This window comes from Rattus norvegicus, chromosome 8 (genome assembly GCF_021556685.1).
Source record: "Rattus norvegicus strain SHRSP/BbbUtx chromosome 8, alternate assembly SHRSP_T2T, whole genome shotgun sequence".
Taxonomy (NCBI): Eukaryota; Metazoa; Chordata; class Mammalia; order Rodentia; family Muridae; genus Rattus; species Rattus norvegicus.
The window spans coordinates 116952414-116975799 of record NC_141541.1 but is presented as its reverse complement, the minus strand read 5'-3'; the positions used below and the strand labels follow the sequence as shown (position 1 = coordinate 116975799).

Sequence of the window (23386 nt, the reverse complement as noted above, 5' to 3'; positions counted from 1 at the left end):
TTATTTTTAGCAATTTTTCAGATTTCATGGTTTTGGCCAAGATGGACCCAGAACTCACAATACTCCTGCTTCCACCTTCCAAGAGCTGGAATTACAGGCATGGGTCATCATGGTCAGAAGACTCAGTGGTTTGCTTTTTTTTTTTCTTTCAGACAGGATCTTACTTGTAGGGTCAGTCTTCCTCAGCGTTCAGAGAGCATGAATTACACTTGAGTTAACTCAAGTGTAATTCATGGTTAAATTTGGAGAGGTTTTAAAACATGTCTGTTGTGGCATGTGTAATACATGAATGCACACGTGCCAAAGTGCAAACGAGGAGAAGGCAGATGACAGTTTTGGATCTTCTTTCATCTATGGATTCTAGCAATGGAACTCAGGTCACTACTTATGCCACAGGCAATTTACCTGGTTTAGTGGGTTCTAATCTTATTCTTCCCCTGGCACTGTGAGGAATTTTCTTACCCTCTACAATCACTCACGAGGGAAATGAAGTTGGCATGGCAATACACCTGTAATCCCAGGCACTAAGGAAGTTGAAGCAAGTGTATGTTTTGAGTTTGAAGGTAGCCAGGACAACATGGAATACCGTATGGAATCCTATCTCGAAATAAAAAATAAAAATAAGATATAAAAAAAATAGAGGGGTTGGGGATTTAGCTCAGTGGCAGAGCGCTTGCCTAGCGAGCGCAAGGCCCTGGGTTCGGTCCCCAGCTCCAAAAAAAAGAAAAAAAAAAAAAAAGGAAAAGGGGTTGGGGATTTAGCAAGCGCAAGGCCCTGGGTTCGGTCCCCAGCTCTGAAAAAAAAGAAAAGAAAAAAAAATTTTCTACTTCTTTTATAAACCTGAGTTTTTAGGAAAATTATGTTAAAGGTGATAGTATTGAATTATCTTGAGTATTACAAAGCTTTTTTTTTTTTTTTTTGGTTCTTTTTTTCGGAGCTGGGGACCGAACCCAGGGCCTTGCGCTTCCTAGGCAAGTGCTCTACCACTGAGCTAAATCCCCAACCCCTATTACAAAGCTTTTTTTTTTTTTTTGGTTCTTTTTTTTTTTTTTTTCCGGAGCTGGGGACCGAACCCAGGGCCTTGTGCTTCCTAGGTAAGCGCTCTACCACTGAGCTAAATCCCCAGCCCCTTGAGCTAAATCCCCAGCTACAAAGCTTTTAAGAAGTCTGTCACACCCAAAATCTCAACCTTTTGAACCTTAGTAATGAGAAACTTATAAGAAACTAGAGATACTTTTCTTGTCCATTATCTCATTTGGTCTCATTCAATTGGTATTTTTACCATTTCTGACAGATGAAAAAATTAAGACTAAAAAAATTAAGATCATGTTCTTAACTAAGAAATCAAGTAAAATTTATAGCCAACTTCTAGTTTCAGAACCCAGTTTCCCACAGTATCTTCTTTGTGACTACACAGTCACCCCTTCTAGCTCAGACACATTCCTGCTCTTCCACTATGCTTCACATCCTTCCTAATACCCAGTTTAAAAAGCATCCAAAGCAAAATGAAGCTCAATCATAATACAGTGCCAAGAAAACTACTGTATGACGTACAGATCCTTAAAAAAGAAACTCCCCATATCAGCTAACACACTCACTCCTCCATTTTGAATGAGTTTAATGTTAGAGTTAGCATTATCTGAGACCTACTAGGTAGTAAAATGCCAACCTAGAATTCTATATATGATCAGAGAATTAAGATGTATAAACTAAATGAAGATCACCAATACATCAGATTTTAATTTTAAAGCAAATTCTGAATTCCACACTTTCCACAATGAGTCAAAAGTTGGCATTCCTGTCCCTTTTGCTAAGACTGTCGCAGAAAGATGGAAAGGCTTGGTCAAATGAAGCTCTCACATTCAAATGCAGTGCTGGCCTCTACTATTCTGTACAATTCAAGCTCTCTAAAGCAAATAGCAAAAAGTATCTGTGGTCTTGATAGTTTAGAGTGGCTAAAGATAGTGTCAGTCCACATTAAAAATGAAAGATTCCACACTTCAATAAAACAGCCTCCAGCGTTTCTAACGTCTGTACAGGTAGGAGTGCCGTAGCCAGCCTAGACGGAGAGAATAAAAGTTTACTAACAGCTCCAACTAAGTATCTCCTCTTACCTGAACCTGCTGTGGCTGCTGAACCTGGATCTGCTGCTCTTGCTGAGTTTGTGGTTGAACACTGGTTGTGACTGGACAAGCAAGTTCAAGCAAAGACCCAGCCACTTCAGTGCTGTCTGTATAAATGCAGTTCCCACCCTGCTGGTACACCATGGTGGTGGTGGCAGACTGCTGGAACTCCTGAAGAGCTTCTGGTCCCTTAGAAGCCAGCGAGTCCAGAAATTCCTTCATCCTGTGTTGCGGGACAGACCTCGCCTTTACTCGGATGTACTCTTCAAATGAGATGGTGTTCTCTAGAGAATTATTCATATTGCAGAGTCCTTAGGGTTCCTAAAATTAAAATGGATAGTCAACACTCTACTACTGTTAGCTTACCGATTTTTATATTTTTTACATTAATTATCAGGGTGTAGACATGCACATGCCAAGGAATTCGTAGAGGTCAGAGGACAACCCACTTGAGTTAGTTCTCTTTCCACTATGTGGGTCTCAGGGATCAAATTCAGGTCATCAGGCTTGGCAGCAGGTGGCTTTACCTACTGAGCCACCTTACCAACCCTACTATTTGTATATCTGGAAATCTTGAAATACAGACACAATTACTCTGGCAATGAGAATGGAAAAAATACAGATGTGCGTGTAATATATGTAATATATATGTATACATATATATTATATATATTTTATTATATTTTTATTTTTCCCCAAAATAAACTGTGGTGTTTTCTGTTTTTTAAAATAAGGTTATTTTATTACTATGAACCCTTGGATGGCCTGAAACTTGCTATGTTGACCACGCTGGCCTTAACCCCACAGAGATTCACTTGCGTCTGCCTTGAGAGTGTTGGTGCCCATCTCTATGAGGTATTTTGTTTTAATCTTTAGAGTGTGTACGAGATAATATACGGCACACATGCCATGACATGACAAGTGTGCCGAGGCAGAAGACAACTTTGTATAGTTTGTTCCTTTCTTCCACATTTACACAGATTCCAGGGATAAAACTCATAGGCTTACACAAGTGCCTCTCATTTGCTGTTGTTAATACTTCACCAGCCCTTTTGCCCAGCCCGTGCTAGAATTCCATGTAGCCCAGGCTGGCTTTGAACTTAAGGAAATTCTCCTCCTCCTTCTCCGGCCTCCTGAGAACAGGTGCAAGCCAGTACAATACCCATCATCCAACATTTTGCTTGTTTTGTTTCCCTAGTCAGGGAACAGCCCTTAGTAACAGCTCTGGCTGTCCTGAATGAAACTCACTGTGCAGACCAGGCTGGCTTTGAATTCAGAGAGATCCATCCCCTTTTGCCTCCTGAGTGCTGGGATAAAAGGCATGTGCCACCACTGCCCAAGCCTTCAACATTTCTTAAACCAAACTATCATACTAAAACAAAAGTCAAGCACATTCAAGTACCAGACAGAATAGGCTGAAGTCATAGCCTCCATCCAGCATTGGGCCAATTCCATCCTCTCTATGAAGTCAAGCATTAGATAGTTAATGTTGCATGTAAGACCATTCCTATTCCTGTTTGCACACACCTTTATATGAAGCACTTAAGAGGCAGATGCAGGGGCTGGAGAGATGGCTCAGCAGTTAAGAATACTAACTGCTCTTCCAGAGGTCCTGAGTTCAAATCCCAGCAACCATATGGTGGCTCACAACCATCTATAATGAGATCTGATGCCCTCTTCTGGTGTGTCTGAAGACAGCTACAGTGTACTTATTTATAAATAAATCTTTAAAAAAAAGAAGAAGACGAAAAGGCAGATGCAGGTGGAAATCTAAAGGTTTGAGGCCAACCTGATTTATCTATATAGTAAATTACAAGCCAGTCAGAGTTACAGAGTGAGTCCCTGACTCCAAATAAATAAATAAATAACCTTATAATATCACAGAAAGAATATCAAACAAGGGGAGGGAGTTATGATCAGATTCCTACTTAGTGACATGTTTTTGTTTGGTTGGGTTTTTTTGAAACAGGGTCTTACTACATAACTTTGGTTGGTCACCTGGCCCTTACTGACATTTTATTTCCAATACTAAATACTACTATAGTAAGATTGTTTATGTATACCATCTAGCAAGACCCAAGAGACAAGGAGCATATTCTTTCCCTCCCATCAGAAACACCAAAAATCTCCTGGACTTAGTGGTGTACTTCTTGCTCCCTAAATACATGTAATCCCAGTACTTGGCAGGCTGAGGCAAGAGAATCTCAAGTCAGAAACCAGTGAGAACTACATGCCACATCTACAAATCACTAAAAAAAAAAGAGCAAAAGATCATTTTTAAAAGGCAAAGATGAGGGCTGGAGAGATGGCTCAGTGGTTAAGAGCACCGACTGCTCTTCCCAAGGTCCTGAGTTCAAATCCCAGCAACCACATGGTGGCTCACAACCATCTGAAACGAGTCTGATGCCCTCTTCTGGTGTGTCTGAAGATAGCGACAGTGTAATCATAATATATAATAAATAAATAAAATATTTAAAAGGCAAAGATGAAAAAGGAAAAGTAATGATCTCATTTTCCATACATTGCTCACATTCTTTTGCAGCATGACTAAAACATACTCTCTGGAACCATACCGCTTTGTTTCAAATTGCACTCTGACATCGAGTGTTAGAAGCTAGTTAACTTCAATATTTTTCCTTCTATTAAACAGGAATAAAATATCACTTACAGTGCTCGGAAAAATATTTGAGAAAAAGTACCATATAATATTGACTAATTTTATTAAAATAACTAGAAATGGGGTTGGAGAGATGGCTCAGTAGTTAAGAACCTTGGCTGCTCTTACAGAGACTGGGGTATTCCCAGTACCCACATGGCAGCTCCCAAGCCCCTAAACTCCAATTCCAGGAATCTGCCAACCTCTTCTGGCCTTTGTAGCACAAGGCTTGCACATGGTACCCACAGGCATGGGTACAAAACACCCATATCCACGTAAATAAAAATAAATAAATCTAAAACAAATTGGAAGGAATTGACTAGTTCCTTAAATAAGTACCAAAATCCGGAAATCAATTTTGCACTTTTTAATCAAGTATCTTAAACAAAAATGACCTGGGCCCAGGAAGACCACAATCCAGTAATTCCTCATGAGGCCTAATCAAGAAGATCGTGAGTTTAAGGCCAGGTTGGGCTACATTCTTTAATCTTGCCTCAAAAAAACAAAATAAGAGTTGGGGACATAGCTCTGTTGGTAGAGTACATGCTTGCCTAGCCCATACAAAGTCCTGGGTTTTGTCCCCAACATTACATAAAAGACAAGATGTTGCAGATCTGTAACTTCAACACTTAGCAAGTCCAGAGAACTAGAAGTTCACGGTCATCTGCAAAACCAATGAAAGCAACTGATGACTTTCAGAAAAAAGGGACCAACAAAATAGCTCAAGGGTAAAGATGCCTGTATTGTTCATGATCTGAGTTGAATTCCCATGACATATATGATGGAAGAAAGGAACCAACTTCCACAATTGTCCCCTGACCTCCACACACGTGTCCTGGCATGTATCCACACACAAAAATAAGTAAGTAATAAATGTAAAAAAGTTTAGAGACAGGACAACAAAAGCACAGTGACCTGTAGCTACTAAGCTGTCTGTCAACACTGTCTTTGCACTACCCTCTTTTAGGCAGCACAAACCCAAGGGCAAAAGCAGTCACAGGTAATAGAGTAACAAGCCAAGGGAAGCTTCTTGCCAAAAAGGGCTCTTAGTTGGTCTCAGATGTCTGGAAACTTAATTTTTTTCTTCTGAGTCATTCCTCTCCCTCACTGATGAGATGTTCTACTCTATATCTACAGTCGCATTTGTGGGTAACCATCTACTGTCTTCCATCTGACTCTAAAACTCTTGGCAGACAAAACTGTAAAACTGTGTCCCATTCAGCTCTAAATAGTTCACATATGGAAGGTGCTTCTTATATACTTTTAACAAGAATTAAGAATTACGATTCCTTCTTCCAGGACTTGGAGAGATGCCCTAGTAATTTAGAGCATTTGCTGCTCTTACAGAGGGTACAGGTTCAAATCTTAGCACCCATGAGAGGCAGCTTATATCTCTGGATTCAGGAGAGTCCATGACACTTGCAGACACATACACAGTTGAATAAAAAAAAAAAAAAAATGGTTTTTCCGAGACAAGATAGTCCTGGCTGTCCTGGAACATGCTCTGTGGACCAGGCTGGCACTCAAGCGATCTACCTTCCTCTGCCTCCCAAGTGCTGAGATGTACTTGGGACATCAAGTGTGTGCCACTGTACCACCTAGCATAGGAATAAAACTTAGGGCTGGAGAGATGGCTCAGTGGTTACGAGCATTAGCTGTTTTTTCAGAGGTCCTGAGTTCAGTTCCTAGCAACCACAAGGTGGCTCACAACCATCTGTAATGACCTCTTTTGGTAATACAGGTGTATATGCAAACAGAGCACTCACATATGTAAATTAAATATACAAATCTTTAAAAAAAATTCTTCCTATCACATCTGTAACTCAAGAAAAATAAGGGTACTATTTTTTTCAAATAGTGTACTTCTTGGGAAGACTAGAACTACATACCCAGAGTCAATAAGTGAAACCAAAGAAAACCAAATAGTCTTCTGGCTATTAATTCACTGACATTTCTGTGGGACGACATGTAAGTATAGTATACTAATTATATTTGGGTGCTTTCAAACAGAATGATCCAATGACAATTCTTTAAAATAATGCATACATTGTGAATACTTCTCTCCACATAAGCACAGTAACAATGGGACTGGAGAGATGGCACAGCAGTTAACAGAACCTGTCAGGTGCTGGAACCAACTTAACTCCAGTTCCAAGGGACCCAATGACCTCTTCTGCCTTTTGTGGGCACCTGCATGTAGATATATAGAAACAGAAAAACCCTTTTGAGAGTCTCACTCTGTAGCCTTAGCTGGCATGGAGCTCACTATGTAAAGCAGGCTGGAGATCCACCTGTCTCTGTCTTCCACGTGTTGGGACTAAAGGCGTATAGCATCACACCTGGCCCATGATTTAAAAAGAAAAATAACAACACAACAGACCTTTATATTATAGAAACACAGTTATTTCCACAAAGAGAAGAAAACAACACACTGGATATGCTGGTAGCCTATAGAGACTCTGTTTCCAGGCCACTGCAAACTTCAAAACTACCCATCCCACTACAACATCCCACAAACACAAGTTCATCAAGCTAGCTTCAACCTGACAAACAAATGCTGTTTTGAAAAAAATATATATATATACACATACATATATACACACATATATACATATATACATACACATATACACATATACATACATACACACACACACACACACACACACACACACATATATATATCACATATATGGCAAACTCTCCCAAGAGTTCATTTGAGACAGGCAGACAGAAACACACACACACACACACTCTCACACACACACTTCCTTTGAGACAAGCTATCACCGACTGTGGAGTTCTGGCGGACTGGAAATCAAATCCAAGTCCCTACACATAGGCTTAGCTTCCAAGTGTATTTTAAAGCAATACTGTGAGCCAGGCTTAGTGGTGCCCACCTTTAATCTCAGTGCTCAAGAGGTAGAAACTTTATCTCTCTGAGTTCAAAGTCAGCCTGATCTATACAGTAAGTTCCAGGATAGCTAAGTCTACACAGAGAGAGCCTGTCTTAAAAAACCACAAAAAAACAAACAAACAAACAAAATCCCTACTAACTTTTCAATAAAATCCCACTGCCATCTATATAACCATAATTGTTTTTGGAAAACATGTTAACCTATAATATAGAGCAAGTTTTTTTTTTTTTTTTCTTTTTTCTTTTTTTCAGAGCTGGGGACCGAACCCAGGGCCTTGCACTTGCTAGGCAAGCGCTCTACCACTGAGCTAAATCCCCAACCCCTATAGAGCAAGTTTTAAGCAAGCCTGGAACACATCAGTCTGACTCCAAAAAAATTTCAATTAAACTAAGAAAAAAGCCATGTCACAATGGAATGAGGGAGAGATGTTTCTTGCCTCAATGCTACATACAATTTTGAAAATATTTCCTGACACAGAAACATACATCGGATGTGTTAAAAAAAATGGGGGTTGGGGATTTAGCTCAGTGGTAGAGCGCTTGCCTAGGAAGCGCAAGGCCCTGGGTTCAGTCCCCAGCTTGGGGGGGGGGGGGGGCCACACGGGGACCCTCATACAATTTTACATGTCCTAGTATCATTAGTTAAGAGGGAAAAAAAGGAAAAAAATCAGAACAGTATTAGCTGATAAATTTTTGTATAATACTGTACTGTATTTTCCATAAATTATATTGACAGAAAGATACTTAATAAGTCATCCTTTTCTATTTTATGGTTATATTACAACAGTAGGGCAAACAATTCTTTTGTAATATGCTTTGCCCTAAAAATCTTCAACTCTTAACAAAATCATCCAGTCCCAAAAATTTACATAATAATGGTGTTAAATTCTTTAAGATGCTGCACACAAGACACAAAGGCTGAGCCTCCACAATAGACAAACACTCAGAGACAAAAGACTCCTAATTAGTGCCTTAGAGTCTAAGCTAAAGACCCGGTGAGAAGCAGTAAAGAAGTTAAGACTTCTAAAATCCAGAAGCTATGAGAATAGGCTGAGTAGCCCCAGTACCTGGAAGTCAGATGAAATTAACAATAGAAAACAAGAAAACAGTAGAGTTAGTTCATAGTAGGTAGTCCTTAAACAAGCATTTGCTTCTAAAGACCTCAAGTCTAGTTGCTTTGCAGGACACTGTAGAAGACAAACGCTCCAGTCAGCAGACCCACAATACTGTCATGTGCTAGTTACCAGACTGATAGGTTCACTAGTGCTAGTACTAGCACAATGCCTGACCAAGTTAAATATACAAGCTATTATGTTGTGACCAGAACACAGTGAGATTCATGGAAAAGATTATTCAAAAAGTATCTCCAAGGGCACTTTCACTAATTCCTTTCTTCTTCTCTTTAGGTATTAAGAGATGACTCCAGTACTCACCTAGAGTCATTCATTTCTGCCTTCTGTTGTTTGTTTGACTAGTCAAGTACAGCACTAAGAGAGGGTATGACAAGTTCAGTCTGTGACTAACTGCAACCAATTAACTCACTACTTTTGGGCTAGCCAAGTTTTTTTTGAGGCTTTTAACTACTTTTTTTTTTCCTTTTTTCTTTTTTTCGGAGCTGGGGACTGAACCCAGGGCCTTACCACTGAGCTAAATCCCCAACCCCGGTTTTAAACTTCTAAGAGACTATAGTCTGAGTCACCTCAGTCTTGCCTCTTTTGAGCCTCAAACCTCTTAAAAAGTAAGGTGTCACTGCCAAAGACGCAGAGTGGAAAACTTAGTTCTATTCTTACAAATGCTAACCCATTATAAAGTCTGTCAAAGAAACTCTCTCCTGGGCCACTCCATCATGTTTCTATTTTTAAATAACACGCACTTTCAACCAAGAATTTAAAATCAATGCCTGGAGACACGGCTCAGCAGTTAAGAGCACCGACTGCTTTTCGAGAGGTCCTGAGTTCAATTCCCAGCAACCATATGGTGGCTCCCAACCATCTGTAATGAGATCTGATGCCCTCTTCTGGTGTGTCTGAGGACAGCAGTGTACTAACATACATAAAATAAGTAAATTTTTTTTTTTTTGGTTCTTTTTTTCGGAGCTGGGGACCGAACCCAGGGCCTTGCGCTTCCTAGGCAAGTGCTCTACCACTGAGCTAAATCCCAAACCCCAAGTAAATTTTTAAAAATTAAATACTGGGGCTGGGGATTTAGCTCAGTGGTAGAGCGCTTACCTAGGAAGCGCAAGGCCCTGGGTTCGGTCCCCAGCTCCGAAAAAAAGAACCAAAAAAAAAAAAAAATTAAATACTAATGGGTTATAAATTAATACAACCACTTACACTGGCTTGTGAAGTTGAAAATAACGTATATGACATCCAAATATATGCAAATATTCACAGTAGCACTGATATGTATAAACGAAGCAATTTAGAAGTTTACCAATGTAAGATAGAAAACTTAATGAAATATCCACAAGACAATACAGAAATGAACATCAACTACTACAGCTGCACAAAACAGGGAAACACAATAATAAACTAAGCTCGGGAGGCATAGGCAGGGAGATAGCCTATGAGTTCAAGGCTAGCCTGGTCTACAAGGTGAGTTCCAGAAAAGCCAGACGTAACATATTAAGATCCTGTCTCGAAAACAATAATCATAATGTGTATTTACATGGAATTCAAAACAAAAGCTATGCCTTAGAGATACAAAGGTGGTTAAATACAAAGACAAGTCTATCCAGCTGAAGAGATTGTTCAGCAGTAGTTCGCACACTGGCTGCTCTTCAAGAGACCCTGAGTTTGATACCCAAATAACAGCACACAACAGGCTCTAACTCCAGTCCCAAGGGATCTAACACCCTAATCTCTTCTAGTTTTAAAGACATTGCATGAAATGGTGTACAGACATATATGCACATAAAACACCCATAGACATGAGAGAGAGAGAGAGAGAGAGAGAGAGAGAGAGAATATGAGATTGAGATTATTGAGATTGTTATTCGAATCAGAATAAGTTTGTCTCCAAGAACTGAAACACTAATGAGAGGGAAGGGGTTGATGACATTCTATTTCTTAGAGGCAGTTACACTAATCCGAACTGTAAACAGTGTGTAAGTATTTTGACAACTTTAAGGCGGGTGTTACAGTGTGCTTGTATAGCATACACAAACCTCGGGGTTTGATCTGCAACCCACACAGAATGGATCTGTGGGCAGCACACCTATAATCCCAACACCAGGGACTGTAGAGGCAAGAGGCATGACCAGAAGTTCCATGACCATGTTCTACTGCAACAGGTCAGAATTTCTAAAACGTAGTCTCAAAGAAAAAAAGAACCAGCTTTCTAACACATCTCATCCACCTTTAGTTATTAAACCTTAGTGAGGGTAAAGAACCATTTCTTTCCCCCTTTGAAGATTGCAAAAATTTACATCTTTTTCTTCATGCAACCAAGTCAGTTTAAAAAGACAAATCACAACCCAGAACCAGAGCAGTTGTTTAGTGTAAAGCGCATGCTTAGCATGTGCAAGACTCTGCGTTCAATCCTCTGCACTAAACAACAGACAGACAGAAAACCTGCTAAAAACAGAAATTACAGTACAGTATTATAGGGAAAATAGTGAAGCTAAGAGAGGTCTTAAACCTGGAACTAAATCCAAGAGAGCAAAGTAAAGAACAGGTGTTCACGTAACACACCTCATTCTGAGGCCAATTCAGAAATATTCACAGAAAAAGCGTGGCCATTTAAAAAGCACAGAGGTAAGAAGCAAGGCACACCAAGTACAAACCACTACTGATTAAAAGCATGCAAGTTTATAGGTAGACATCCTTGATTTTGAAGCTGCTATGAAAGAGAACAGCCACACTCAAAGTCCCTAACTGGGTTTTGATTTGTGTTGGGTTTTTTTTTTTTCTTTTTTCTTTTTTTCAGAGCTGGGGACCGAACCCAGGGCCTTGCGCTCGCTAGGCAAGCGCTCTACCGCTGAGCTAAATCCCCAACCCATTTTTGATTTTTCAAGTAACTCAAATTCACAACAACATTCACAACAAAATTCAACTGTTCCTTGAGGTTTTGTTTGAAACATTAACACAAGCTTTTGTAAACAGAAGTGAACTTTGTAAGTTCTTGGAGAAGTATAAAACCCAGAGAACTAGAAGTTATCTACCATGTAAATAATACTAGTTGATGGAAACACTGTTTCTGTTTTTTTAAAAAAAAGGCAATCCAGAATAAGAAAGCTTAAATGGTATAAAAAGTTTATAAACACATTGTCAACAAACAGACAGATTTTGTTGTTGTATTGTTTCTGTTGTTCTGGAAAGCCATTTAGGTTCTTAGTTGATGCTTTGCAATGTTAATCCTGAATGTTCCATTGACTTGATTTTAAGGACCGTTGCCTGATGAACAAATACAGTTTCCCTCATCAGCGGTTTTCTAGTAAGTAGCAGTATCTGGCAGACAACACCAAGAATGAATGACAAAATTTGTAAAATGTCAGTATTACCAAAGGGTTGGGGTAACGGACTGCACACATACTTCCAGCGATGAATGATTTTTAACTCACCAGTCACCATGTTGCATGTATGTCTGCTGCTTGTCCTGAGTTCTTAAGACTTCTAACATTCTGAAGAAGATAGAACAAAGAAGTTCCTTCCATCCTCAGCCTCTTTTTAAGTTTTAACTTTGTTCTTAAAAAAATACAGTATATTTTTAAAAAGTCATTACTACCCAATTTGACTGCTACTAAAAGCAACAATCCTTTTAGCTTGCTTTCTCTCAACTTTAATGTAAGAAAACTGTAAAATAAACTAGCAGATGTTTTGTCTTAGAAAAAAAGAGCTGCGTATTCTCCATCACAAACCTAGAATTTCCTAGACAGCAGATCACAGCACTGGATCAAAATGTTTTTTAAAAAAATGCTGAGAAGGACTTCAGTTACATAGATTTTATAGTGACACAGGCATATTTTAGAATTTTCTGTTGGATATTTCAGAATTTACAAAGAAAAAAAAGGCAAAGCACTGATCAAGTTAATCAAGGTTAAGAACCAGCCCTTATCCAGAACAGAAAAAGCAAGCCCCTCCCACCCACGCGGGGGTGACAAAAAAAAAAAAAAAAAAGGCTGCATTTAAGTCAGGATTTAAAGCGGAATTTTAGAGCTCGGAGGCTTTGATACCATACACATAGGAGGATCTCTTTCCGGAGCGCACAGAGGTGACGTGTATCAACTGCGCTTATGGAGGAATTGGTTTCTAATGGAAGAAAAGCGGGGCCTTGCAATGTTAACCTTCTCTCCTCGGCACAATGCACCAGTACAAGGTGAGGAAACCCATTGGGGACCCAATGCCCTCTCGGGCCAATAGGACTCGGTTTCCCAAGCAGAGTAGCACCCTCCCCAAGCACCCACCCAGTACATGGGCCTCGCTTAAGTAACAGCATTCTTCGGTTAGTACAAGCAATCCTGTCCGCCTCACGGAGGAGCGGAGCCGCAAGCCAGACCGCAAAGCCGCTATGTTTCTCCGCAGACCTAGGCCACCGCTGCCCGGGACGTCACGAGGGCAAGGGCCCAACCCTCAACCTTCCCCACTCAGCAAGCCGGTCGTCAGCCAGGCCGCCGACCCTCCTCTCGGAAGGGGCGTCCTGCGCGTACTCCGGACAGCGCGAGCAACCAAACCAACAGCAGGGCGCGCGCCACAAAACTGGGGGTCGCGGGGAAGCGCGCGCCCCGGAAGCCGTTCTAGCCCACGGGCCACAGCTGAGAGCCAACGGGAACGCGCACGTCGGGCGGCTACGCGCAACGGGAGGACCGCACAGCGCGCGCGTTACCGCGCGAAAAAAAAACACGCTCTTGCGCGCGCGCCTCTGCGCGCGCTCGTGCCGCCGCGCCCACCCAAACCTCAGGCTCGCCCCTCCCCCACCCGCGGGGCGGAGGCACGCGAGCCGAGGGACGTTCTCCGTACCGAAGCCGCCCCGAGGTCGCCTGGGCCCAGCGGCAGCGGCCCGCCCGCCCCCGCCCGCCGTTGTGTGGGGTGGGCCTGCTGCCCCAGACCCACAGCCTTGCTGCATTCCCGCCCTCACCAGAGCCCTCACCCGGCGACGTCACCGCCGCCGCTGCCTCCACTCTACCCTCCGGCCCCGCTTCACCGCCTGGGGCCTCGGTTCTGCCACCGCTGCTCCAAGACCGACAGGATTTTCTCCTCACAGCTCCCTGGGCGCCATCTTACATTCAACCCTCACGGCCAATGGGAGCCGAATGCCTCTCTCGCGAGAGTCGAAGCGTCGGATCCCGCGAGAGCTACCGCTCAGACTTAAAGGGAACGCTTCGGACTTAGAGGGAGACTGCTGGAGCTGAGAGCGTACCCCTCGTTGTGGGAAGGAGCACCACGCCCATTGACACCCCTCCATGCGGGGCGGAGCTTAGGCCTGGGGTTCAGTATCTCGGGGGTATTTTGCCCCTGTCCTAGGTTTACAAGCGTGCTTCTTGAACCCACCTACGGTGTCCCGCTAGCGCCTCCTCTAGTTGCACAGTTCCACGCAAGGCGGGGCCGGGCCTAGCTCAGCCTCGTGGTTAAGGTGGCCCCCTCTCAAACCCCTAAGCTGGGCCCAACTTTAACAATTGTACCGCCTCTGGGAAACGCTCAGGGTGTTGATGTACTTACTGGAAAAGACAGCTTCAGGAACACCCACCATCAGCTATCATCTGAGATAAGTTCACCAGTCAGGTCCACCTTAAAGCGGGCCTTGGGTAGCCTAGTGTTTGTATACAGGGAAAATGTGCAAGGCTTTAAAGCTGCAGGCACTCAGCTACAGCCTCACCAGCGGCTCACAGCAACCCAGAAAGCCTTCAGCCTGTGGGAAGACCTTTGTGCCTTCTGCACTTGCTCCTGTCCTAGCAAACTCTCATCTTCAAACTCCTCACAAGTCAGTTTCTGAGACGGAGTCCAACCTAAGGGCTGGTATGGTCAGGAATCCCATCTCAGCACTGTTAATAGGAATCCAGGGAGTCTTCTGGGGCCTCCAAACTTGAAAGGCCACAACAACATTTATACTTTAGTTAACTATGCTTAAATAGTAGGTTTTGTTCTGAATGATCATACAGGGGATCATGTGTCTCTTGATCCGACTAGCCAGAGAGACACAAAACTAGATCCTTCCATAGAGCTGATAACTGCAATAGCATGTCTGGGGCTCCCAGGTTCATATAGGAAATGCTGACCTAATTGCAGCCATGCACCTGCCTTTAAGAACCAGGAAGTGCAGTAGTGATTTTGTGACTGGCTGTCTTCTGGGGAAGCCATTCTTCCAGAAGATGTACGAGAGCCACCACTGCCAGCTCGCAAACCATGTCTCCAGGGTCCTCAGATACTAGAAAGACAAACAACATAGACTGCAGGGGGATTTAATTACTCTTTATTGAAATGGAGTGTGGGGTGGTGAGGGCACCCCCAGCCTCCAGAATGAGGTAGGGCCACATGTATTCAGTTCATACTTTGCCTGGGTCTTCTTTGAGTGTGACTGTTCGGTTGAAGACAACCTGAAAGGCAGCGGAAGAGAAATGACCAACGGCCCAGAACCAGCCCTCTTGCCCTTCGTCACCAAGGAGGTGAGGTATCATGCATGGTTCTCAGTATCTCTGTAATATCAGATAAAGGACTAGATAACTGTGCTGTGCCTTAGTTTCATGAGAATTATGACGAACTCTAAGCATGCCTGCTGCTTTGAAGAGTAAAAACGTTAGGGCCAGGGCTGGAGATGGCTCAGTGATTGAGAGCACTGATTGCTCTTCCAGAAGAGGTCCTGAGTTTAATCTCATTACAGTTGGCTCACAACCATCTCTAATGGGATCTGATGCCCTCTTGTGGTGTGTCTGAAGACAGCAACAGTGTACTCAAAGTAAATCTTAAAAAAAAAAAGTTAGAGCCCTAGAGCCCTGTAACATTTTGTGCATGGACTTAACTGAAAAGTAATGCATGACTATCCCTCCCTCCTTATTTGGAGAAGGCTAAGGGGAGGTAGGGAGAGTGTTTATCAGCTGCCACCTACAGTACTGCCAAGGTGGAGGGAGGTGAATTAAGCACCTGTCCTTGATGGCTATCCGGATCCACAGAGAAGTACCCAAGGCGCTCAAACTGGAACTTGTCAAAGGGCTTTGCCAAAGCCACAGAGCAGTCCACCAACGCTCCTTTAACCACTTGTAGTGATGCCTGCAGACAGAGAATCCAAGTGGCTATCCAGCTCAAAAGCCCACCACCCTCACCTCACATTCCAGAGCCTACCGGGTTCAAGTCACTTAGGAATCCACCAGGCACTTCAACAGGGTCTTCAGGGTTCTTGTGCTGGAATCTGGAGACAGGGTGAAAATCAGGCCCTGCTAGAGAGCCACAGCAAGCAATTCCCATCTTGTGACTGTCCCAATGCTAGTTAAGTTCACTCACAGTCGCTCATAGAGGCGAATCTCACACACCAGAGGCTGTGACACCCAGTGAATAAAGGCCTTGGGCTTCTCTCCAGCATCAGCTCGTCTACAGGTCACCTCCAAGCATTCCACACAGCCACTGGAGCCCTAGAAGTGAGGAAGATGTTGTCAGACCAGGGACCAACATGATGACTATTTGCTCCACACAAGCTTGGCCCCAGCAGGCACTGTACAAAAAGACTGCAGCTGTCTCTTACCCTGACAACATGCTGCAGTTCAATGACGTAACCAGTGTGTCTCAGGCCCACAGGCTGGCCCCAGGCTAGGCGCTTATAGCCTGGTTCTGACTCCTAAAGAAAAGAAGCTGCAAAGATCATCCAAGAGCAAGGCTTCTCCCTGTCAGGGATTGGCTCATGTAAAGCAGGAAGGAGATGGCTATTAAAAACAGACATAGCGGGTTGGGGATTTGGCTCAATGGTAGAGCGCTTACCTAGGAAGCGCAAGGTCCTGGGTTCGGTCCCCAGCCCCCCCCCCCCAAAAAAAAAGAAAAAGAAAAAAAAAGAAAAACAGACATAGCAGTAAACACCATTTACCTCCTTAAAGTCCATTCTCTCAATGAAGACAGTGGAAGCAAAAGGAACCTGGTGGAAGCCCTTGGTCTCATCAGCTGGGAAGTTTGGCACTCGGATGTCCAAGGGCTACAGCAGGAGACAGATATCTGTTATCCCAGATACTGGGCATACACATACACATACACACACACACTGAGGTAGACCCACCTTGGGAGCAGGAAAGTTAGTGATGACAACTTGTAGTGGCTCTAGCACAGCCATGGCACGCGGGGCTGTGTCATTCAGCACGTCACGCACACAGGCTTCCAGAAGATGAGGTTCCATTGTGGTCTGTGCCACTGTGACCCCCACCTGTCAGGAAAACTCATTAGTCATAGCCATAATTACAAACCGCCACACTTAGTCCGATTTCACCCACTAAGCCTACTGAATTATACCCGAGCACAGAAGTTGTTGATGGCCTCAGGTGGAAAACCCCGTCGTCGTAGGGCAGTAAGTGTGAAGAGCCGTGGGTCATCCCAGTCCCTGTGGATAAGAGGGTGGTCAGAAAGCCTTTAAGAGCACATGCCACTAGAGCTGCAACCTCTGGTGAACCCAGTGACCACACCTACCGAACAGCACCAGCTGCCACAAGCTGGAGAATCTTCCGCTTTGAGACAACAGCATAGTGCAGATTGAGGCGGCCATATTCCCACTGGACAGGGCAGTAGACATCCAGTGCATTACACAACCAAAAGTAGGAAGACCGTCTAAGATGGAAGAACATGGTTAGAGCTAGCCATCTGCAGGGTCAGAAAGAGACCACAGAAAGGCATGAGGGCCAGCAAAGACGTTCAGTGGGTAAAGACACTTAATGCCAACTCTGGGGAATCAAGTTGGTTCCCTGGAACTTATCTGGTGGAAGGATAAAGCTGACTTCCACAAGTTGTCCTCTGAACTCAACATACACTAAGGCACATGCACACACACACACTCTCTCTCGAATCCCCCTAGCTCTACCCACTACATAACCTCAGCCTCCTCACCGAGCCTGGAATTCCTTGGTACACAGTGAGTGGGTGATGTGCTCGATGGAATCACAGAGACAGTGTGTGTAGTCGTAGGTGGGGTAGATGCACCTGTGAAGCATAGGCAGCCGAGTCCACCAACCAGTCCCTCTGCCATAATCCACAGCCCTGCTACCTCACCACCCCTCCCATGCCAACGAATACCATTTATCCCCTGTGCGATGGTGTGGCGTATACTTGACTCGATAGGCCACAGGGTCCATCTTTCCATCTTCCATCACCAACTTCATTCGAAGCGTGGCCTCACCCTCTGCAAATTTGCCCTTTCGCATTGCCTGAGGAGAACAGGAGCTCAGGCTATCTCTAAACACAGGAGCATCTCATCCTTGGCACACTGGCCTACACAAACCAAGCTGCCTTTCTGGGACCCCACCTCAAAGAGCAGCAAGGATTCCTCAATAGGCCGGTCTCTCCATGGTGAAGGTAAAGGGTTATGGCCTTTGAGCTCTTCCCCTCTCTGATGACAAACATAAGCTTGACCCCTGGAAAGACAAGACATGAATGTGCAGGTGGTCCATGATCTGGTCAGCTAACCAGGCTCAGTATTACGGGCAAACATTACCTACGGATCAGTTCCACAGCCCAGGCATACAACTGGTCAAAATAGTCAGAAGCGTATGTTACTTTGTAAGGTGTGTAACCTGGAGTGATAGAGACACAGAATGAACAGCTAGCAAGAAACACTGCCTGGCAAAGCCATGGCCCACAAAAGAGATCCACTCCCGACCGCCTCTGCCCAGGCCTCAACCCAGCCATACCCAGCCAGGTCACCATGTCATAAATAGCAGTAAAGAATTTCGCTTCTTCCTTCTCAGGGTTGGTGTCATCAAAACGCAGAAAACAAATACCGTTGTTGGCCTAAAAGAGTTAAAAGGACCACATCCATCAACCCTATAGTCCACACCATCAGCCACACACTCTCAGATCTCCAGCTTATCAAAATGCAGCCAATGAGATAGTTCAGCAGATAAAAGTAGTAGACACAAGCCTAATGACCTGAGATTCTCAAAGGCTATCACGGAAAGAACCAACTCCCCAAGGTTTGTCTTTGATATCCACATATGTGCAACAGCATGAGTGTGTATGAGTGCTTGCACACACAAATACCATTTTTCTTTCAGATGTATGTGTTTTTTCAGAGTGTTTTGCCTACATGTATGTGCTCACACCATGTATGTGTGCTGTACCCTCAGAGGTCAGAAGAAGGTATCAGAAGAAAATATCCCCTAACACTGGAGTATGGATACTTACAAGCTACCATATGGGTGAGAACTGAACTAAAACTAATGGCAAGGCAACAATTGGTCTTAACCACTGAGCCACCTTTTCAGCCCCCAGGACTACTTTTTAAATTAATGTCTTTTGATGACCACCAAAAAATAAATTGAAAAGTTAAATAAATGTATCTTCCATGGGCCCTACAGGTATATACCTCTAATCCCAGTGCTTGGGAAGCAGAGGCACGTGATCTCTACAATTCCAGGCCATCTGGACTATACAGTGAAACCCTACCTAAAGAACCACTTTAGGGGGTTGGGGATTTAGCTCAGTGGTAGAGCGCTTGCCTAGGAAGCTCAAGGCCCTGGGTTCCGTCCCCAGCTCCGGAAAAAAAAAAAAAAAAAAAAGAACTACTTTAGTTTTTTCCCATAAACCTGGTATTTCCTGCCGAGACCTCTTATATGTAGTTTTCCTCTAGAGGCTCTGTCATCAGCTACAAAAAGCAAGACAAAAATATACCTTTCTGGAATGCAGTCGTAGGAGTAGACAGTGATCATATCACTCGCCAGGGACATAGACACATGCTTACCTTGGCATAACCAAAGTTGAAATTGATGGCTTTGGCATGTCCAATATGCAGGATTCCATTGGGCTCTGGGGGAAACCGGGTTCGTACCTAAGAAAAGGAATTTAATAAAAGCAATGAGACCAGAGTTCAGATCACTGAGGGTGGCCATGGGAATGGATGACAAGGCAGCCTAGGCACTCAAACAAGGGTCTGCCTGGCCATATCCCTACACACCTGTCCCCCAGTGATCTCCAGGTGCTGCTTTAGCAGATCCATGGTATGTGGCGTGGTCACATAGCCTGGCGTCTTATAGTTCTCACCTGCCAGAACAAATCTGATGAGCAGGCTGTCAGCCCAGGATCCTGACTCTATAGGCCTGGCTCCAATGCTAATCAACAGCCCACCCCAGAGCTTCAAGGTCCGCCCCCCCATACCTGGTTTATGAAACTTCAGGGCCTCTCCCCGGAGCTGCTCCATTAGAGACAGGGTCTGGCCAGCCACTTCACCTGCAGGAAAGAAATCAGGAACCTTGTCTTCTGGTTTTTGTTTTCCTTTTTGATTTTTCAAGACGGTTTCTCTGTATAGCCTTGGCTGTCCTGGAACTCACTCTGGAGACTAGGCTGGCAACAAAACCAAAAATCCACTTGCCTCTGCCCCACAAGTGCTGGGACTAACGGTGTGCACCCCCAATGACCAGCTCTTGTCTTCTAGATACCATACCTACTCGGGAAAATATCCATGACTGCTACTTATATCCTAAAACTGGGTCTGAGGTGACCTCTCTCCTCCAATTCCCGGAGAGAAAAGCTATGAGGCAAACTTCTCAGGCCTCTAAGCAAAGGAAATGAAGGAAACTGCAGGAATCCCAATCTTGAGACTACAGGGAGGGCTGGAGAAGCCTGTATGTAAGGCCCTTCAGCTAGAATGACCAGAAGTCTGGAGCTGAGTGGAATAGGAACCTCAGGGTCCTCACCGTTCTCCACCACATCTTTTGCTGTCTTCCTGTCTGTTTCTTCCAGCCGTGCCTTTGCCACCTAAGAAAAGCACAGAAATTGCATCATTCATTCTGGGAAAGAGTTGCTGATGAAATGGGTTCAGACACTCCCTTCTCCAGCTGTAAGTCTGTCTCTCTCTATTTCACCCCAGTTAGCTTGGACAACTCCTAGCCTCACCTTGGGCTTCTTCTCCAGATCAGCTTCCATTTTGGGCCCCAGCAGGTGGAGGACCTAAGCAGATAGATACCAGAGACAAGGGTGTCTTCTCTCAAGAATCTCCTGATGGAGTCCTTCCCCACCAACCAAGGGCTTCCAGGCCTTTCTGCTGGCCAGCCTACCCATCCCATCCTGATCTATCTCATCACGTTTTGTTGTTTGACATGGGATCTTACATTGTAGCCTTGGCTGGTCTAGAACTCACTATGTAGACCAGGCTAGAACTCACTGAGATCCACCTGCCTCTGCCCAGCTGGCTTCTTCACATGTTTCTACTGGTCTTGAATACTTTTCCTTTCTGAGGACTTACCCTGGGCCCAGAAAGCAGCTGCTGCCATTTACAGAGAAATAATATGGGCCCAGCATCACAATCAACAATCTACCTCAGTCGTTGTCCTCTTGTGATCACTTGCCAGCATATCGATAAAGGCCACATCATGCACTTGTGAGAAGAGGAAAGAGCTTCACAATAAAGTGATTCACCCTCACAAGTCAGGTGCTACCCCCCCCCACACTGGGCTCTACTTTCTCTGTCAGAGTAAGGACAGGGTCTCTTTCCCTTTATCCTTGTAGCTCATACCCACCATACGTAGCGAGGTACCCACCTGCATATCCACTTCGTTCTTGATCATTTTGCCATCTGCCCATCTGAGCGCAGCCCGAGCCTCTCCTAAGAGTATGGATATAAGAAGCTGCAAGGAGGGAAAATGGGGTACATCTTCCCCTCCTCAAAGAAGGTCCAGCTGACACAGGGATCAGAACCTTGGCATGGCCAGAACACCAGCAAGGTGTTCCTTGCTCACCCTGCTATCTCTCTTTCCATATGTGGCCAAAATGGAAGAAACAGCCAAAATGATAAAACTGCAAGTAACTCCCTGCCCCAGATTCTACTCACCCATTAACAGCCCCATGCTGAACCGGTACCGTTCCACTAAGAGCTGTGGACGATGCCTATTTATGGTGGCCTCCACCTGCAGAAAGAAAGCCAAACCATATGGTTACCGAATGCCTCTTCAGAAACATTCTCGAGACCAACACGTTCCCTCTAGCTCTGGGTAGGGAAGTTACACCACTCTTCTGCAGGGTCAGATACCTGCAGGAAAGGACTTACAGCTTCCTCAATCTGCTCTGGTGTCACCACCACACCAACACCACATTCCTGCTCGAAGTCCTTGGTATCAATGGGATCCAGGGGATGACTCCGAACATATTCAAGAGCAGCTGAAAAAGGAAAAGCAACTAACTGAACAAAGTCAGCTCCAAGAAGTGGATAGATAGAGCCTGAGTACCATGAAAACGTAACTATTTTGTTTACTAAGATACCGAAGAGGTTAGGCCCTGACACCACTGGAAAGAAGCCTGAGGCCATAGAAAAGGGAAGCATGTGTTCTGAAGCAGGCTTCTCTTTGTGGTAATTCTCCGATCCATACCAGATCTCTCCCTCCACGCCCCAGGTCCTGTCCAGAACCTGATGTCCAGAAAGCAACTGGGGAAGTTGACAGAAAAAGCAAACAGAAGTCTTGGTAAGGGAGAGATTGAAGGTGGATTTGTAAAACAGGCAGGGGTCTCACCGCTCAGCTGGAGCTCAGTGTGGATCTTCTTATTGGCTATATAGCCCACAAGGAAAGAAAGACGCCGAGTATCCCTGAGTCGGGAGGCCAAGCCATATAGCAGGGTCCCAGTAGCCTTGTCGATGGTAGACCCTAGAGTCTGCTGTGCCTGGAGTCAGGGGGGTCAGGGAAAAAGACCCATCCCCAGTGAGTTAGGATCAAACACTTTAAAGTGTTTTCCTCTTCCCACAAGGCAAGAGCGGGACACCCGGAGCAAATCAGGATCTGGACCCAGTCCCACGTTGCTCTGGAGCACAGCAGGCAGCTAAGGCCAAGGGGAAAGGGACTCGCACCTGGGTCGCCGCCTCGCGCAGCTGAGTGCTCAAAGCCGCGTTCTTGAGAGTCTCGCGGGCCTTGTTTTCGCTAAGGCCAAGGCCGGTGAACAGCGCCAGCGAATCCGGAGTAGCCATAGCAGGGACACCGGAAACCAAAAGAAACTTTGGGGCCCATCTGCACAGCGACCTTTGCTCATTGACCAATAAGAATACGAAGCTTTGAAGCGAACCAATGGTGGCCTTCCTCAGTGAAAAGAGGCGGGGCCCGCCAACTAGTCAACGCCATTTATGAGCCGGAGAGCGACCGGACTGGCTTTTCCGGGCAGTTAGCTTCCGCCTTCCCGGTTCTAAGCGGTTGGCAGGGTTGGGTCCTTGAGACTTTAGAAAATTTGCCTTGGGCAAGGAAAGGGAAACTGTTTAGCAACAAAACTGCTGGTAGACTCAGGCGTGGCCTCTTCTCTCTCAGCCCTAGGAATCCGACTCTATCTGTTGTTGGAGAGTACAAGTGAGTTCCGGTCGCGTTTTTCAACGTCACAGCTTTGGAGTTGTCATGGAAACAAATAAAATGAATTCCCAGAATTTCCCGGTCCAGATCACCGTAGAGAATGTATAAAATGACCTATCTAGGGACCACATAAACTTGGTGCTTTTTAGGTGCGTACTAGGGCACAGCAAGGAGAGAGAAGGGAAAGACCAGGAGCGACTTCATAGGAAGTTGTTATTTCTTTAAAATATCATGTGAAACAGATGCACAAC

General features: G+C 44.6%; 2 protein-coding genes across 13 annotated transcripts in view; both read right to left on the bottom strand.

The window, feature by feature from the left end:
- Window positions 1–13937, bottom strand: part of Qrich1 (glutamine-rich 1) — a 39503-nt gene extending 25566 nt beyond the window's left edge. The window contains exons 1-4 of one of the 12 annotated variants that reach the window (XM_087561433.1): window positions 13772–13937; window positions 12258–12317; window positions 6826–6969; window positions 2115–2444 (exon numbers count right to left, since the gene is read on the bottom strand). In XM_087561433.1, coding sequence (XP_087417559.1) covers window positions 2115–2423 — 309 coding nt within the window. In that variant the 5' untranslated portion in view covers window positions 2424–2444; window positions 6826–6969; window positions 12258–12317; window positions 13772–13937. 12 annotated transcript variants of the gene reach the window in all.
- Window positions 13938–15087: 1150 nt separating this feature from the next.
- Qars1 (glutaminyl-tRNA synthetase 1) lies at window positions 15088–23117 on the bottom strand. Its single transcript, NM_001007624.1, is given in 24 exon segments — window positions 15088–15227; window positions 15772–15897; window positions 15970–16036; window positions 16129–16256; window positions 16367–16459; window positions 16703–16807; window positions 16889–17032; window positions 17119–17206; window positions 17293–17430; window positions 17707–17799; window positions 17893–18023; window positions 18122–18230; window positions 18311–18389; window positions 18507–18606; window positions 19556–19642; window positions 19769–19854; window positions 19969–20040; window positions 20508–20568; window positions 20707–20760; window positions 21351–21415; window positions 21641–21716; window positions 21857–21966; window positions 22317–22464; window positions 22649–23117. Coding segments are annotated over 24 exon segments (2328 nt in total). The 5' UTR covers window positions 22766–23117; the 3' UTR covers window positions 15088–15176.
- Window positions 23118–23386: the final 269 nt, after the last annotated feature.